Source organism: Bufo bufo, chromosome 3 (assembly GCF_905171765.1).
Source record: "Bufo bufo chromosome 3, aBufBuf1.1, whole genome shotgun sequence".
Taxonomy (NCBI): domain Eukaryota; kingdom Metazoa; phylum Chordata; class Amphibia; order Anura; family Bufonidae; genus Bufo; species Bufo bufo.
Window position 1 is genome coordinate 684,687,620 of NC_053391.1, and position 18,953 is coordinate 684,706,572.

At 41.9% G+C, this 18,953-nt stretch overlaps 1 protein-coding gene across 3 annotated transcripts in view; it reads right to left on the minus strand.

Moving 5' to 3' along the window:
* LOC120996513 (glycerophosphodiester phosphodiesterase domain-containing protein 5-like) overlaps window positions 1–18,953 on the minus strand; it is a 195,241-nt gene that overhangs the window by 153,155 nt on the left and 23,133 nt on the right. For all 3 annotated transcript variants that reach the window (XM_040426457.1, XM_040426459.1, XM_040426458.1), the window contains exon 2: window positions 2,332–2,498. In XM_040426457.1, the coding sequence (XP_040282391.1) occupies window positions 2,332–2,448 (117 nt within the window). In that variant the 5' untranslated portion in view covers window positions 2,449–2,498. The remainder of the gene's footprint in view (window positions 1–2,331; window positions 2,499–18,953) is intronic.

Consider the following 18,953-nt stretch of genomic DNA (forward strand, 5'->3'; position numbering starts at 1 on the left):
ACCATATTCTGACCCCCATAACTTTTTTTTATGTGCACGGAGCTGTGTGAGGGCTAATTTTTTGCGGGGCAAGCTGTACTTTTTATTGATATCATTTTATGGAGTGTGTGTTTTTTTATCACTTTTTAATCACTTTTTTGTGGGAGGTGAAGTGACCAAAAAACAGCAAATAGGCCATTTTGACTTTTTTTTTTTCTCAGTTTCACTGTTTGCCGTATGGGATTTCAATAGCTGTACTGTGTTTTCACACGCGGCGATGCCCATGATGTGTCATTTTTTTTTTATTGTTTGTGTATTTTTACTTTCATTTTGGGGAAACCTTTTTATAGTTCCCCTAGGGAACCACAACAATCATCCGATTGCTTATCTCGTAGACTCCATTGCGTTAGGATTGGAGTCTATTAGAATTACACTATGGGGGTCATTTATTAAGCCGAAATACGCCTATTACAGGCGCAGATTGGGGCGCAACTAGCTCACGCCAGGTCTAAATAAGTGGGCCTGTCTCCTTTACCATTTTCTATGCCTTTCATCAGTTTTGCCGGGACACTTGGGGCCGGATCCGGCATTAATATATTTCAATGGAAATTAATGCCGGATCCAGCATTCCGGCAAGTGTTCGGGATTTTTGGCCAGAAAGAAAACTGCAGCACGCTACAGTATTTTCTCTGTCCAAAAAAACGTAAGAGGGACTGAACTGATGCATCCTGAACGGATTGCTCTCCATTCAGAATGCATTAGGATAAAACTGATCTGTTTTTTTCCGGTATTGAGCCCCTAGGACGGAACTCAATACCGGAAAACAGAAACGCTAGTGTGAAAGTGCCCTTAGTCTTATTTAAGTGAATGGGCCTGGGCTGCAATACCAAGCACAGCCACTATACAATGTATGGCGCTGTGCTTGGTAAGCTGTGAGGAGGACGCAGCGCTCTGGCTTCTTCAAAAAACGGATCAGCGGGGGTGCTGGGAGTTGGAGCCCGACCGATCAGATATAGATGATCTTTCTGCGGATAGCCATCAATACTGATCTCCCAAAACGCCCCTTTAAACTGTGCGGGGCCAGCTGTGATAAGCCGCCATTCAAAGGATCACTCCCATATCTCTATTCAGAACACATGCACACTCAATCGAGTCAAGTGTGCATGTGTGCGGGAGTAGTCGAGAGTCAGCTATACCTTTATCTGCATTGCCTATTTGAGTCCAAAATCCGCCTCCTGTCTCATCAGCGGCTCAACAGGCACCTACCCCTCCTCCATGCTTTACACTGCAGCTGTGCTTCTTCAGAAAACACCCGAAATAGGAGACTGGAGAGTTTGTTTATAATCAGTGCAAAGCATTTTAAAAAGAATATGAGCGAGACTGACTAAAGCTTATACGGAGCAATCATACAATATACATTACTACTGTGACCTCCACCCCCCACTGAGGGGCACGCCCCAGCAATCAACCACTTCTAGACCAAGAAACAGCTGTGTAGATTAGATCTGTTCCCAGGAAAGCTGGATAATGGGTAATGGGAAAACAAGAGCGCTCCTTATTGCAAGACACAAGCTAAAAAAAAAAGAAATCAATCGAGTCAAAGGCGCAGAAGGGTAAAAAAAAAAAAAAAGAAAAAAGAAGAAATAAAAACACAAGAAAATGGAGATATATAGAGCGAGCAGCTGGAGGGAACAGCCGGGCTCATCGTGTGCTGCACACAGAGGCCGCCGCCATATGCTGTATTGATATACTCCATTAAAGAGCCCCCTCCCCATTAAAATCTCCAGTAAATCAAACCTTGTATACAGACCCCTTATCCTTCGTATTACAGCCATCATCCAGCTTTCCCAGACTCCTGAAAGGCAGGATGGTCGACTTATGCAATGACATGTCTGACGCTCCCATGTAAGTGGATTACTAGGCAGGCCTTCTCTTCAGGGGCCTACAGAGGCCGAGTGACTGCCCACCTGATGTCATATAGGTCATCACCTTGTTTCCGGTACTTTAACATGAATGTCAACCATTAAACACCAAGGATACACAGCTCCAAATCCCCTGCACATTTAGAGTTACATGATTAAATTCTGTCTACCAGCAGCCACCACTAGGGGGAGCTTAAGAGCTTAATGTATACTGGTGACTCATTGGGTTCAATAATAAATCTGTATGCAGTGAGCTCCCGCTAGTGGTGGACAGAACTAGATTATGTAACCCTACATAGGCAGGGGATCTGGAGCTCTACACCAAGAACATCCACCTCTGAAGATTTTTTTAAGAGACTCACTTTAAGGAAAATTTTTCTTGATGATGACACAAGAAAAAAAAAAAAGTATATACAGTAATTACCCTTACCTTAGTGGTGTCATCATGTGACCGCTGATACCGTTTCCATCGGCAACCGTAAATTCCGGTCAGGCATGACAAACATAACTGCGGCTCGTAGTACTGTAGCGGTTGGTGCTTTACCATACTCTCTCCAGCTGTTCAGCAGACGGCTACTAAATGTCCATCGGGGACTCCTGAAAAAAATAAAATAAAAATAAAAAGGTCACATGACTACTAATAAAAGACGCAAAATAAAATAATATATACAAAATTGCCAGATTCTGTATTAATGTAAGTGTGCAGTCAATGACCGGATGACCACATAATATTATCCTCGGTCTCTAAAATGGCCGACAATGGTCGTAACTTCTTCATTTAGGGTCCATTCAATTGTCCGCAAAATGGGTCCACATCCGTTCCGCAATTTTGCAGAACAGGTGCCTACCCATTCATTTTCAATGGGGCCGCAATTCCGTACCACGGCCCCGCAAAATACAGCCACGGACAAAAAAAGGCATTTCTATTATAGTGCCGGCCATGTGCAGTCCGCAAAATGGCCGGTCTCCATAATTTGCGGACCACAAAACAGTTGCAGACTTGTGAATGGACCCTTATGGTAAGAAGAGCAGCTGTGGAGCACAAAGTGCTGCTCTACCAAGGGAAAGAGGAGAGGAGTGTTCACTTGACCTTGAAGATAAATCAATATTCCAGAAATCCTGAGCATTGACTCCAGGATCTCCATAAAGATATAATGATATATAACATCAACCGTTCTAAATACCAAGTCACAAAAGAAATGAGACAAGCAGGTGGGAATTTGAGACTGCTACTGATCCCATAATGGAAATCAATGATCACCAATACTCCAGACAAGAAGGACGGACGAGCTGGGGACTTCTCCCTTTCTTCTGAGTTTGAATCCTTCATTAATCTCCTGGTATTGAGATGCTTTTGTCAATGGGAGGACATAGTTTATATCTTTATATTTCTACTACAAGTTCTATTAATTTGCACTGACAAGGAGAAGCTAGCTACTTCCTTCCTGACTGGTGTCACCACTGCCACAAGTTGAAAGCTCCTGTCCATCTTGATGAACCCAAAGACATTTGCTACTTGACCTCTTAGATGCTTCAGCATAGTGAGAGGTGGAAGGCTCTCTCAACGTGACCGACTGCCAGGAAAAGCGAAGAGAAGGAGTTTGTCTTCCCTTACTTAGTTCTCCTTGGCAGTGGGTGACATTCATCGACCACCACAATCCTCTTCCATATGTAGTATCACCAGGTCTACATTGGACCTCTATGCATGTGGACAAGAGGCATATGGCATATTTATCAGATCCATGGGTTCAGGCAAAACTTCCTTCAAGGTTGGTGACCTTTTACACATAAGAATTCATTGGGGTGTACATTATGTGGCCGTGAGAAGAACCCTCTGTTTTTAGCAGCATCGGTCAACCATCTAAAGTGTATAGGGGTGTTCAGATTCTGCGACATTGTTAAACATGGTCCATCCTTTGGTTTTATGAGAGATATGCCACAGCCAGAAGAGTCTGGAAGGGACAGAGTTGTCTAGCAATGGCTTATTTTTCAGGATCATGAAGAAGTAGTCCAAATGCTCAGACAACTAAAATGTGTCATCAGATTTAACGGTGTTGTGGTCCCTCCATTTGGAAAATCACTGGGAGATCTAATTCTATATTGCAACTTAAGACTCAATGAGTTCCCGCTTCCCGTTCCCGGTGGAGAAACAGCTGTAGGCGTACAATCACTCTTCATTTCCGTATCTCTTAAACATTTCTGTAAAACTTGACCAGATATTCTAAGCCACTGCTCCACCAAGAATGGAGAAGACTTCCCTCTTCTCAAAATCAATAAGGTCTCCACTATCACACCCCACCAAAGACCAAACACAATTGTATCAATGGGGAAAAAAAAAAAAAGTTCAACAAATGTATAATATGTTATGGTTGAGGGAGAATCGGAGAAAGGAATGCTAATTATTCTCTCCGCTTGCTTCATCATTGTTGGTCGATGTCTAGTAGTATTCATCATCGGCTTTACACAAACTCACTACTCCTAATGACTGCAAAAAGCCTGACGAACTCCGGAGAGGGAGAGCGCCATAGATTTATTGACAAGTTAATTTTCTACTAATTAGGAGTCCGCTGTTAATTACTTTTAGGTTTATTCTTCGGTATCATGTAAATTGTTGGGATTGGTTAGAACTAATAAGGTCTTTGGGGATGTTGAGCTCACGACAAGATAAACATCTCGAGATGAGCAACTTGTAGCTTGATTTGAGATTTACAAATCAATTTGACTTGGAGCGTTATCTTCTAATTGGAGATAATTCATCAGATGGATAAAGTCTTCATCCGCTCACTAATGGAACACACGTGACTCAGAATATACACCTTCAAAACGATAAAGTGCGGCTTGAAATAAGATAGTGGGCACCAATAGCCATCCACGTCTTGACCATAGAAAACCAGAAGGTTCAACGGGAGACCATATAGACATTTTCCAGATACATCCATATCTCGGAATCCTTCAAGATGCCTCAAAGACCACAAAACCTAATGACCGTCACCTGGCATAGCAGTCCAACATGAAAACTGCATTGTTGGCACTAGCATACCGTCACTAACTAGTACATACAGTAGGAGGCATATTATAGTAGTTATATTCTTGTACATAGGAGGCAGTATTATAGTAGTTATATTCTTGTACATAGGAGGCAGTATTATAGTAGTTATATTCTTGTACATAGGGGCAGTATTCTAGTAGTTATATTCTTGTACATAGGAGGCAGTATTCTAGTAGTTATATTCTTGTACATAGGAGGCAGTATTCTAGTAGTTATATTCTTGTACATAGGAGGCAGTATTCTAGTAGTTATATTCTTGTACATAGGAGGCAGTATTCTAGTAGTTATATTCTTGTACATAGGAGGCAGTATTCTAGTAGTTATATTCTTGTACATAGGAGGCAGTATTATAGTAGTTATATTCTTGTACATAGGAGGCAGTATTATAGTAGTTATATTCTTGTACATAGGAGGCAGTATTAAAGTAGTTATATTCTTGTACATAGGAGCAGTATTATAGTAGTTATATTCTTGTACATAGGAGCAGTATTATAGTAGTTATATTCTTGTACATAGGGGCAGTATTATAGTAGTTATATTCTTGTACATAGGAGGCAGTATTATAGTAGTTATATTCTTGTACATAGGGGCAGTATTATAGTAGTTATATTCTTGTACATAGGAGCAGTATTATAGTAGTTATATTCTTGTACATAGGAGGCAGTATTATAGTAGTTATATTCTTGTACATAGGAGGCAGTATTATAGTAGTTATATTCTTGTACATAGGGGCAGTATTCTAGTAGTTATATTCTTGTACATAGGAGGCAGTATTCTAGTAGTTATATTCTTGTACATAGTAGGCAGTATTCTAGTAGTTATATTCTTGTACATAGGAGCAGTATTCTAGTAGTTATATTCTTGTACATAGGAGGCAGTATTCTAGTAGTTATATTCTTGTACATAGGAGGCAGTATTCTAGTAGTTATATTCTTGTACATAGGAGGCAGTATTCTAGTAGTTATATTCTTGTACATAGGAGGCAGTATTCTAGTAGTTATATTCTTGTACATAGGAGGCAGTATTCTAGTAGTTATATTCTTGTACATAGGAGGCAGTATTATAGTAGTTATATTCTTGTACATAGGGGCAGTATTCTAGTAGTTATATTCTTGTACATAGGAGCAGTATTCTAGTAGTTATATTCTTGTACATAGGAGCAGTATTCTAGTAGTTATATTCTTGTACATAGGAGGCAGTATTCTAGTAGTTATATTCTTGTACATAGGAGGCAGTATTCTAGTAGTTATATTCTTGTACATAGGAGGCAGTATTATAGTAGTTATATTCTTGTACATAGGAGGCAGTATTATAGTAGTTATATTCTTGTACATAGGAGCAGTATTATAGTAGTTATATTCTTGTACATAGGAGCAGTATTATAGTAGTTATATTCTTGTACATAGGAGGCAGTATTATAGTAGTTATATTCTTGTACATAGGAGCAGTATTATAGTAGTTATATTCTTGTACATAGGAGCAGTATTATAGTAGTTATATTCTTGTACATAAGAGCAGTATTATAGTAGTTATATTCTTGTACATAGGAGGCAGTATTATAGTAGTTATATTCTTGTACATAGGAGGCAGTATTATAGTAGTTATATTCTTGTACATAAGAGCAGTATTATAGTAGTTATATTCTTGTACATAGGAGCAGTATTATAGTGGTTATATTCTTGCACCTGGAGGCGGTATTATAGTACTGTAGCTATATTACCGTACACTGCACATAGTATTAGTGATGTATTACAAATATTTAGTTTAGCTTGTTAAGTAATAAACTTGATAATGTGACAACTAGGGATGAGCGAATCGACTTCGGATGAAACATCTGAAGTCGATTCACATAAAACTTTCTAAGAGTCCATTCACATGCCCGTAACTGTTTTGCGGATCCGAAAAAACACCGACACCGGCCATGTGCACATGGCCAGCACTATAATAGAAAATGCGATATTGCGGACAAGAATAGGACATGTTCTATTTTTTTGTGGAGCCGTGGACCGGAAGTTCGGGGCCACGAACCGGAAGTGCGGACAGCACACTGTGTGCTGTCCGCTTCGTTTCCGGCCCCATTGAAAAAGCAATGGGTCCGCACCCGTTCTGCATAATTGCTGAACGGATACGGATCATTCATACAGACGTCTGAATGGAGCCTAATACTGTACGGAGCAGGAGCTCCGTTACAGTATTAGAATGCATTGGCTCTGATGAGCCGAAGTCTCGCGAGACTTTGCGCAATAACTTCATAAATTAATTTGTACTGTAAGAAACCATTTCCCGAACCCGGGTTCAGTTCCAATAACTTCGGCTCATCAGAGCCAATGCATTCTAATATGCGAATCGACTTCGGATGTTTCATCCGAAGTCGATTCGCTCCTGCCTAGTGACAACCACTCTTACACTCAGGATATACTGAATATGAGATATGTGTCCTATATTTCACAACTTCCTTACCATATAACAATCATTACTACACCATTGATGTGACTGAATCTGGAGCTGCCCTTTTAATCTTGCAGGACCTACAGGGGACAGTGCAGATTTGGCATTTCGTTTGGCATTTGACCTAAAAACAAGCTAACAAGAAAGTCTGGTAATAATGAGTGTATAATAACGATGCCATGCTGACCGCTGGGCAGGCACAGCTGACATTCACTCGTCTGTAGGCGCCGGACGTCAGGCTAACAGCCTCTGCTCATTGTCTGTTCTCCGGGCCTTTGCCGCTAAACACCGCGCTGTCATTACACAAAGAGATAAAACATTCAGAAGAATAAAAGCCGTGTGCGCCCATAATCCATTAAATTATATCATCTGCACCCAGCGGCTCTTGGCAGATGTACGGGCACGAGGGGGAACGGGCGTGGGATTTACAGCCATTCTGCAAGTAACATTGCTGGGGTATTACATAACGTAGACAAACATGGCACAGACTACTGCCTCATCATCCGCAGCAGAGATAGGAACTGCATTCCTATCCTGCATTATCTGCCCCCCCCCAACGTAATCCAAAACCTCATTGCACAATATAAAGGACATTTGCCAATAACCTGCGTTACCCAATCTATCAAGAGTCCAGTTTCGACCCACAATAAAACAAAGCAACACTGTGTCCCGCTAGGTACGAGGGGAAGGTGCTCCAGGGACCTCTTAAAGGAATTGTCTTCTTTAAAAGGGAACTCGTTACCTCTCCTGGCTTTTCTGTATTACTAAATACTTGCATTCCCCATGAAATAACTATTGTAGAGCATCTTGTGCAATTCCTCTGTTATTCCTCCTGAAAATGTACAAATACATTGACCACTGGGTGTTCTTATTCTTCTCGTCACATCCCCCCGATACTGGCACCACTGGTAACGCCAAGTTGTCAATTTATTTATTTAGGACATTTTCTGGAGGAATAACAGAGGAATGGCACAAGGTACAGTGTTATTTCAGGTGGAATCCAATCATGTCCTAAAACAGACAGGTCAGGAGAGCAGACGGGTCTTCTTTAAAATAGGGTGTACATTGTGCGGTTTTTTTCCCACTATCTTCTCCGTACACGGACCGCCAGAAGCCGTCCTCTCCACATGACCACATCCTCCAATAGGACGTGACCCCACCCTGTCAAAATGCTGCAGAGGCTTAGTTTAGGACACGTTTTATTTGTTTTGGGAGCCGTGCAATGGAAGAAAAGGGCCCCATAGAAGTGAATGGGACAGCATCTAATCCGCAAAAAAACGGATCCGCATTTTTGCGGACAGCATACGGCCGTCTTAATGAACCCCAACTTAAAGAGAACCCGTCCCCTCTCCTGACCTCTCTGTTTTAGTAATGACTTGTATTCCCTATGTAATAACAATTCTGAAGCATCAATTCTTATAAATGGTCTATTATTCCTGCTAGAAGTTAAGAATGAATTACAAGCATTTTGAAATTATGGTCAAGCTGGGTGTTACCAGTTTGGGGGGGGGAAGGGGTCCCTGCCCAGTCTAACACTATCCAAGCAGCGCTGCCAGTGACACCCAGCTAGACCTTAAAATTCACTCATTCCTACTTCTTGCAGGAATAATGGAGGAATGGCACATCATAAAGTCATCAGAACCGATGCTCTAGAATGGTTGGAAGGTGCAAATTTCCAAATGCAGGTTGGGCTTGATTGCTTTTCACTCTCACCGAGATGTAACGAGGTTATACGACCCCTTTAAATATGCAACAGATGGCTTAAGGGGATTGCAGAAAAATGACAAATACCCCCCTTTCCATCCTAGCACGACCCCTTTAAACCCGAATTCTAGTACATACAGTGTACCCAGACTGGTCACCAATGGTCGAAATGGTGCAGTGTAAATTTACCGGTCAGCTAAACCTCAAAATGTAGGTCTGTCTTGGAAGCTGAGATATAAGGGGCTGTTTGCTGGCCTCCTCACACTGTACCCCAGCGATGCCCATAACACAACCTGGTGGTCAAAGCTGTTATCTTCTGATCAGTGGATCCCCAGTGGTCTCTCTATTTCCAGGCAGACACAGGAACAGTTCATCTAAATGTAAACCGGGGTCAGCAATCAGGGTCAGAAGGTCAGGTGAAGGTCCAGGCTGAACCCGAATAGTACTGATGTCGCCCATTTTGTAGATTTATATATTATCATTTTTTTGGTGGGTAAATCAGTTCAGACCCCTACATTAATTAAGCCCCCAGATATTTCCAGACTATTAAGACTCATTCAGATCCTAAGACCAGACCCCAAACCAGACAACTAAATTTAATTTAGGCCCATAGCAAAGGCCTAAAATGAACTTGCGTCCCCAAATAAGCCCCTAAGTTCATCTTGACCCCACAGCAGGCTCCTAACGTCATACAGACCCCAGACCATGCCCCAAAAATTAATTCTGGCCCTATATCAAAGACATGAAATGAACTCACAACCAAAACCAGTCTCTTAAAGGGAAGCTGTCAGGTTGAGCACGGTGTCTGAGCTGCGGGCAGCAGGTTATAGAGCAGGAGGAGCTGAGCAGGCTGATATACAGTTTATGGGAAAAGATTCAGTAAAACGTGTAATTTATTCATCTAAATTCCTGCTCATTCTGGGCTTCGAAGTCCAAGAGGCGGAGCTATCAGTGATTGACAGCTATCTCTGTATACAGTGTAGGAAGGCGCAAAGGTCATTGACGGAAGGTATGTGTCACCGAGATTCCTGGCCTCGGTGAGGTAAGAGGTGGTAATTTTAAGTGTCAGCAGCAGTTAGTGCTGACTGACACTAATTGTTAGTTAGTATGGCTGTAGAGCCGATCCGGGCCGGCTCTTACTGGGAGCAGCCAAAGTGCAGGGTGGGTGGCTACTCCCCACGCTCCAGGCCGGGTTTTGGCTGGGATATAAAAACCCGGCCAGCAGTCTCAGCTGAGTGGATTATCATCCACTTCACAGTGAAGCTGTGGTTTTGGAAGCTCTCTGCGCCGAGGTCTGAAGGCCGTGTGTCAGGTGAGCAGGCCGCCTTACAGCCTGCAAGTGGACTTTGAGGCTGAGCATTCAGACGGGTGTGAACTGACACCCAGGATACCAGGTGAATGTTATTTAGTTTTTTCTGTGTGTGAAGAAGAACCAAGCCTGAAAAGGGACTGTTCTGTTATGTTATGCGTGTGACTAAACACTGAAGATGGATTTAAAACCTGGTCCATTGCCTCCATATTGCGTCCGCTAACCTGCCTACCAGAGAGAATCCCCACAACAGTCATAGAGGGGAGGCTGTCAATCACGGACAGGACCGCCCCCTGGACTTCACAGCCCAGAAAAAGCAGGATTGTTTACATTACATTAAATTACACGTTTCACTGAATCTTTTCCCATCTATACAGGGGCGTAGCTATAGGGGGTGCAGAGGTAGCAGTCGCTACCGGGCCCAGGAGCCTGAGGGGCCCAAAGACCCTTGTGCCACACAAGACAGTGCATACTGGTCAATTTACACCTCTGGCTGGAGGGAAGGGGTTAGGTTAAGTATTTGGCATGAGGGGGTGCCCTTTCAATGTTTGCCTCAGGCAGCAGGAAGGCTATGTGCTCCCCTGCCCCTTGCCAACAAGCACTGAGGGACGGGGGCCCAAGCTGAACTCTTGCACCAGGGCCCATGAGCTTTTAGCTACGCCCCTGCATCTATATATCGATCTGCTCAGCTCCTCCTGCTCTGTAACCTGCTGCTGATAGATTTCCTTTAAACTCATTCAGACCCCAAACCAGAACCCTGTAAATCAGAACCCAGACCAGACCCTTAAAAAGGGTATTCCCATCTCAGAAAATTGGGGCATATCTCTAGGATATGCCCCCATTGTCTGATAGGTGCGGATCCCACCTCTGGGACCCGCACCTACATCAAGAACGGACCCCTGAAGCTTGTGGAAGGCGCACTGCGCATGCGCAGCCACCCTCCATTCATTTCTATGGGGCCGTCGAAAATAGTCGAGCTGGCGGTGCGCTCCCATTCAATCCTATAGGGAGAGCGCTTGGCGGTGGTCCTCTGGCCACCACCTTCCCCGCTCCATTCTAAGCTTAGGTGCGTGTGGGTCCCAGAAGTGGGAGTCATGCTGCAACCACATTCATACCTTTGGCAGCCCTGCTACACTGCCGTGTAGCGGTACCCTTAGGCCCCATTCATAATTTGCCTATAGTCCTCAGACTGTTTTTGCCTTATCTTGACATATGCCTTTCACTCCCATAAAACTTAACTTTTATTACAGCTGAATCATTATTATTAACCATTAAATCTACCCATTAAAAAACTATCAGTTGTGTTGCCTATTTTCTATTAATGGATCAATTTATACTCAGTTCACTATCTGGACTATTTCAATAAGGGGCTGGAAGCTACGCGCCAGCTCCAGACTCCCCCCTAGTCTTAGGCTGAATACACTAGTGTTTAGGCTGAATACACTAGTGTTTAGGCTGAATACACTAGTGTTTAGGCTGAATACACTAGTGTTTAGGCTGAATACACTAGTGTTTAGGCTGAATACACTAGTGTTTAGGCTGAATACACTAGTGTTTAGGCGGAATACACTAGTGTTTAGGCTGAATACACTAGTGTTTAGGCTGAATACACTTGATGCCAAATACACTCAATTATTCTGCTGAATACACTTATTGCTGGGGATATATTACTAATTACCATTTAATATTCCCATTTAATATAAATATTCAATTGGAAAAAGTATTACTATTATTGTGAGGGAATTATTAGCCGATACAGTAAATAAATATACAAAAATAACAATAAAATGATAGATGTGGATGCGTAGATAGAGATATGTTTGAAGGTGGGGAGTTTAAAAAGAACTTTATAGTAGGGTTGTTGTGGGTATCGAAATATCGATACCCAATCGATACTTTGGTCCCGGTATCGGTTCGGTACCGAGATTTGACTTTTATCGATACTAGGCTGCGGTACTGCGCAGCCCAGTATCAGAGAACATGGAGCGTGCTGCTGTCAGCGCGCGCCATGTTCCCTCAGCAGCACAGGGGAGAAGGAGTCACTCTCTCCCTCCCCCTGTGCCGCCGCTGCCAATCAGGAGAGAGGGGCGGGCGCACTGTGCCACCAATGAAAATTAACGTCTAATATAGATACAGGAGGCGGGTGCGGCGACAGGATCACATAGTCTGCACCCGACCTCTGTGACAGGGAGCAGAGTGTCGCACCTGAGGGGTTAACTGCCGCGGATCGCAACGCCCTGTCATAGAGGGCGGGTGCAGGCTATGTGATTCTGCCGCCGGCACCCGCCTCCTGCATCTGTATTAGACAATCATTTTCATTGGTGGCGCAGTGCCGCCGCCCCCCCAAGTATTAAAATCTTTGGTGGCGCAGTGCGCCCCCACCCCCTGAACACCCCTCCTCATTGGTGGCAGTGGCAGCTTCTGATCGGAGCCCCAGCAGTGTAAGCCTGGGGCTTCGATCGGTTACCATGGCAGCCAGGACGCTACTGAAGCCCTGGCTGCCATGGTCAGCTCCCTGCTGCTGTGTGTACTGTGCACAGGGCAGCAGGGAGAGTGTGAAGTCCTCTTCACCCTAATAGAGCTCTATCAGGGTGAATAGGACAGGGGATTAAAAGATCCCAGGTTCTAGCCCCTAAGGGGGAAATGGTTATTAAATAAAAAGTAAAAAAAATAAAAAATAAACATCAAAATATTAAGTATAAATCACCCCTTTTCCCAATTTTACATATAAAATATATAAACAATAAATAAACATATCGCCACGTCCGAAAAGTCCAAACTACTAATATATTTAAAAAAAATCCTATCCAATAAACGCTGTAACAGAATGGTATCGAATGGTATCGAGTATCGCAATACTTTTTTATGGTATCGAAACCGAATCAAAATCTTGGTATCGCAACAACCCTACTTTATAGCCCCTATTGCACTGGCAGAAAAGGCCTGTACATCAGTAATAATAATTATATATTACTATAGGGTGTATATATCTAATGTGTAATAATCATGATTGACAAATAGTAGAAGTGGGTACATTATCTATAGCATAAATATGTAAATCATGTCAAAAATTGTGTAATTAATGTATCAAGCCAAAAATCATAATTTGTACACATTCAAATTAAATCAAGTAGCGAATCCATTCTATATCTTGCACACATAACATGATTTACATTCTTTTATATTAATCAGTTATCTTATGGTTAATCATGTTTTTTCCTTTATTGAATATGTCCATCTACAAATAAGCATGTATAGAGCAGGAATCATTGAATTAATGATGTGAGTATGCTACAAATGGTATCGGCGTTGTAAATGCATAGTCTAGAGCAGTGCAATTATTGTGGAGTGATAGAAAATCACCTAAGTCCGGAAACATGCGCAGTAACGATCACCGTGATCGTGAAATGCGTGGAATGAAAGCCCTAAGGGTAAGACGTTTAAGTCCGATGACCTGCGCGGGACTAGGTAAGATAATGCGAGATTTGGGAGGATAGTAGGTGATACGTGGAGATTCCTAAGGTTGGAGCGTCTGATACACCTTGCCCAATGGCTAAGCAGATGACAATTAAATGTAATGTAATGGATCACATAATTGGTATAGAGATAGGACACAACCGTGGGAGTCTATAAAAGATCCATGCCACGCCCACCAATGCGTGGACTGTCCGATCCCCTGAAGATACCAGGTTAGCTGGCGAAACATGTCGGAGGACAGTCATTGAGAGTGTTGTTAGAGCAGGGGTGTAGCCTATTGATATCAAGTGTGTTCAGCATAATGGAGTGTATTTGGCATCAAGTGTATTCAGCCTAAACACAAGTGTATTCAGCCTAAACACAAGTGTATTCAGCCTAAACACAAGTGTATTCAGCCTAAACACAAGTGTATTCAGCATAAGAATAGGGGGGAGTCTGGAGCTAGCGCGCAGCTTCCAGCCCCTTATTGAAATACAGTCCAGATAGTGAACTGAGTATAAATTGATCCATTAATAAAAAAAAAATAGGCAACACATTCAAACGTGGATCCGTTTTTTTGCGGATTAGATGCTGTCCCCTTCACTTCTATGGGGCCCTTTTCTTCCATTGCACGGCTCAGCAAAAAAATTAAACATGTCCTATACTTGTCTGTGAAAATCAGGACATGGCCCTATTGAAGTCTATGGATCAGCAAAAAAACAGAATGGAATCCGTTTTTTTTGCGGACATGCTGAACTATCCGCAAAAAAAACTGATCCGCATTTTTGCGGACAGCATACGGCCGTCTGAATGAGCCCTTAGGACTATAGGCAAATTATGAATTAAGTGCCTTTACATATGTCGGGGTCAAATATTTTTTATTGACTTAGGCCCCATTCACACAACTGTATTTTTGATCCGCATTTTTTGCGGATAGGATGCGGACCCATTCACTGCAAAAAAAGACAGAGTGTGTCCTATTCTTGCCCGCTTTGCGAACAAGGATAAGGCATTGTTACAATGGATCTGCAAAAAATACGGATGCAACACAGACTTCATCCATATTTTTTGGGGGGACTGCAAAATGTATACAGTGATGTAAATGCACCCTTAATTTGAGGGATCTGTTCTGGGGTATGAATCAGTTTAAGAAAATTAGAACCTAGTCCAGACCTCTAAACTACTGTATTTTTCACCATATAAGACGCACTTTCCTCCACCCAAAAGTGGTGGGAAAAATGTCAGTGCGTCTTATAGGTTAAATACTAATGAGCGCTTCCATTTTGGAGGCACTCATTAGTACAGGAATGGCGCTGCTGGGAGAGCGCTAGATCTCAGAAGCTGTGGTTACGTCCGGAACAGGAAGATTTTTATTTTTTGTCTGACATGAGGTCCGAGAATCACCAGGGGTCTGGCGAAATTTTTTATTTTTATTCTTATTTTTCCCCCTCTAAATTCTAGGTGCGTCTTATGGACAGGTACATCTTGTTGGATGAAAATATGGTAAATGAAAACCCAGACTAGATCCCAAAACATATTCAGAACTTTCAAATTATTTCAGGCAACAAAAATGAATCCAGCACGGGAGGGTTGGGGAGTATGAGGGGGGTTGGGGAGTATGAGGGGGGGGGTATTTTTGTCACTTATATATTCTGAGAAATGGTAATAATTATAAAAACTATATATAAATAAATAATCCAGATCCCTAAAATTAATTTATACTCCAGAACTCTAAAATTGATTCAGATACCAGAACAGAACCAAGAAATTAATTCCGTTCTCAAGACTAGAACCGAATTGACATCACGAACCAGACATACACCTCAGATCAGACTCCTAAATTTAATTCAAACACAGAGCAGTGTAGTCTAAACTTAATTTACATCCCAGGCTCGGCAAAATGGGCAGAGTTCAAAAGGCTGGCATCGCTAGTGGAGACACAGGCCACCATCTGCCAACTGAGTCTCGCTGCTCTACAGTGGAGGACTCGACAAACACCCCCATAAAGCTCTGTTACATAGAACCGTGTCTGACCTGTAGAGTGCCTCTTGACCCAAATTTGAGGGCAATAAAATGGGCGAGAATATCATCTATTAATGCCCAATAATTTTTTAGCACCCCGACAGATGACTACAACTAAAAGTCTTAACATTAACTGGAAAATTTTCTATATGAGTGAAAACGCTCTTTAAGTAAAGAAAAACATTTGGGCGCCGGACGCAGTTAACCCGCATAAAATCTGCTCAGCCAGAAGTCTTGTCAACAGCTATGGAAGCCGCTCGCTAATGTGCCAATTAATCTACTAACAAATTGGCTGAATCATTTCTTCATCATGAACTTCAATCTGTTCATCCGTGTAAATGTTCATAAACGCAAAAATACCATGTTATTCCCTTCACTTACACCGAAGACAGAAGGAATATACAAGAATATAACTACTATAATACTGCCTCCTATGTACAAGAATATAACTACTATAATACTGCCTCCTATGTACAAGAATATAACTACTATAATACTGCTCCTATGTACAAGAATATAACTACTATAATACTGCCTCCTATGTACAAGAATATAACTACTATAATACTGCTCCTATGTACAAGAATATAACTACTATAATACTGCCTCCTATGTACAAGAATATAACTACTATAATACTGCCCCTATGTACAAGAATATAACTACTATAATACTGCTCCTATGTACAGGAATATAACTACTATAATACTGCCTCCTATGTACAAGAATATAACTACTATAATACTGCCTCCTATGTACAAGAATATAACTACTATAATACTGCCTCCTACATACAAGAATATAACTACTATAATACTGCCTCCTACATACAAGAATATTACTACTATAATTCTGCCTCCTATGTACAAGAATATAACTACTATAATACTGCTCCTATGTACAAGAATATAACTACTATAATACTGCCTCCTACATACAAGAATATAACTACTATAATACTGCCTCCTACATACAAGAATATTACTACTATAATTCTGCCTCCTATGTACAAGAATATAACTACTATAATACTGCTCCTATGTACAAGAATATATCTACTATAATAATGCTCCTATGTACAAGAATATACCTACTATAATACTGCCTCCTATGTACAAGAATATAACTACTATAATACTGCTCCTATGTACAAGAATATACCTACTATAATACTGCCTCCTATGTACAAGAATATAACTACTATAATACTGCCTCCTATATACAAGAATATAACTACTATAATACTGCTCCTATGTACAAGAATATAACTACTATAATACTGCTCCTATGTACAAGAATATAACTACTATAATACTGCTCCTATGTACAAGAATATAACTACTATAATACTGCTCCTATGTACAAGAATATAACTACTATAATACTGCTCCTATGTACAAGAATATAACTACTATAATACTGCTCCTATGTACAAGAATATAACTACTATAATACTGCTCCTATGTACAAGAATATAACTGCTATAATACTGCCTCCTATGTACAAGAATATAACTACAATAATACTGCTCCTATGTACAAGAATATAAGTACTATAATACTGCTCCTATGTACAGGAATATAACTACTATAATACTGCCTACTATGTACAAGAATATAAGTACTATAATACTGCTCCTATGTACAGGAATATAACTACTATAATACTGCTCCTATGTACAAGAATATAACTACTATAATACTGCCTCCTATGTACAAGAATATAACTACTATAATACTGCTCCTATGTACAAGAATATAACTACTATAATACTGCTTCTATGTACAAGAATATAACTATCAAATAACTTTGAATACCCCAATACACTATAGATGACCATGTAGGGGTATATGGTCTCACCCCAATAGGTATCAAATCACACTGTGGACAGGGTACAATATTAAAACATAACTTTTAATAAATATAGATAAAATGCTACCAATAAAAGACAAATTGCAGTGAGTAAACAAAAACTAAACTCCGCTCACCACGCCCTGATGGCTCCAATACTGTAGTGATAAATGGATAGATCTTACCACTTCCAGAAGTGCAGACTTTCAACCAGTACCAGGTGTGTGACACAGATGTATCCTTGTGTCCGGTGGAAAAAGGACATAGGTAACCGGTGCTCTTGATGTCAATAGCAGTAAGCAGTCTGTGTCCTAATTAGCCCTCAATGTAAAGCCCTACCTGTCGGAGGGTCAGGGGACAAATTTGCACCTGCCTGTCTGACACAGAGCACCCGCCCCGATAGGGGGCGACCCCATACGGAACCTTTCCCTACTTGGGGCCTATTCCCTACTGTGACACAGCGAGGGGTTTTGTTTGGGAAGGCAGGTATTTTCCTTCCAACATGGGCGGCTGGGCTGATTTCCATCCAGGTGAGATCAAATACCGGACCGGAGTTTAAGTGCCGGTCCGGGTTTTGGCAGCACCTGGCTGTCCTTAAATAGGCAGCTGGGCTCAGAATCAAGGTCTCCGTTTTGGGATCTGAGGCATGGTGCCGTACTAGAGGGCTGAGAGCCGCATGCGGGGAAACAAGCCCCCTAAAGCCTGCTGTGGACGCTGAAAGAACCTGCTAACAAGGTGACTGTTTTGTGCTTTGGACTTCCCTTTGTGTGAACTAACACTAAGACTGAAAAATGTTGCTTTGTGTTTTTTCTCCTGTGTGAATAAAGACTGAAGTTTTGTTTTACAATCTGTTTCTTTTGCCTCTGTTCTGCGTCCGCCTACCAGAGCGAATCCTCACACTACAAATGCCCTCACTAAATTCCCTACATGCCACGTTTCATCCTAAGGACGGGATTTATCAGGGGACTTTTATAAAATGAAGAAAAAATATATAATTAGGGAGCAAGGACGATTCCTTGTCACGTAGAGGATGTAGGCACAATTGAAGACACTGGTCCGCGCCTGGGTGTCGGGAAGTGTCCCCCATCCACCTAAGTCTCACCGCTAGTTATAATACACTGCTCTCCCAGCGTACTATAACTAGGCCGGGATGTACCGCGTCCCTGTGTACTCTGCCCCGAGCCCGTATACACCACCCGGTATGAAGGGCAAT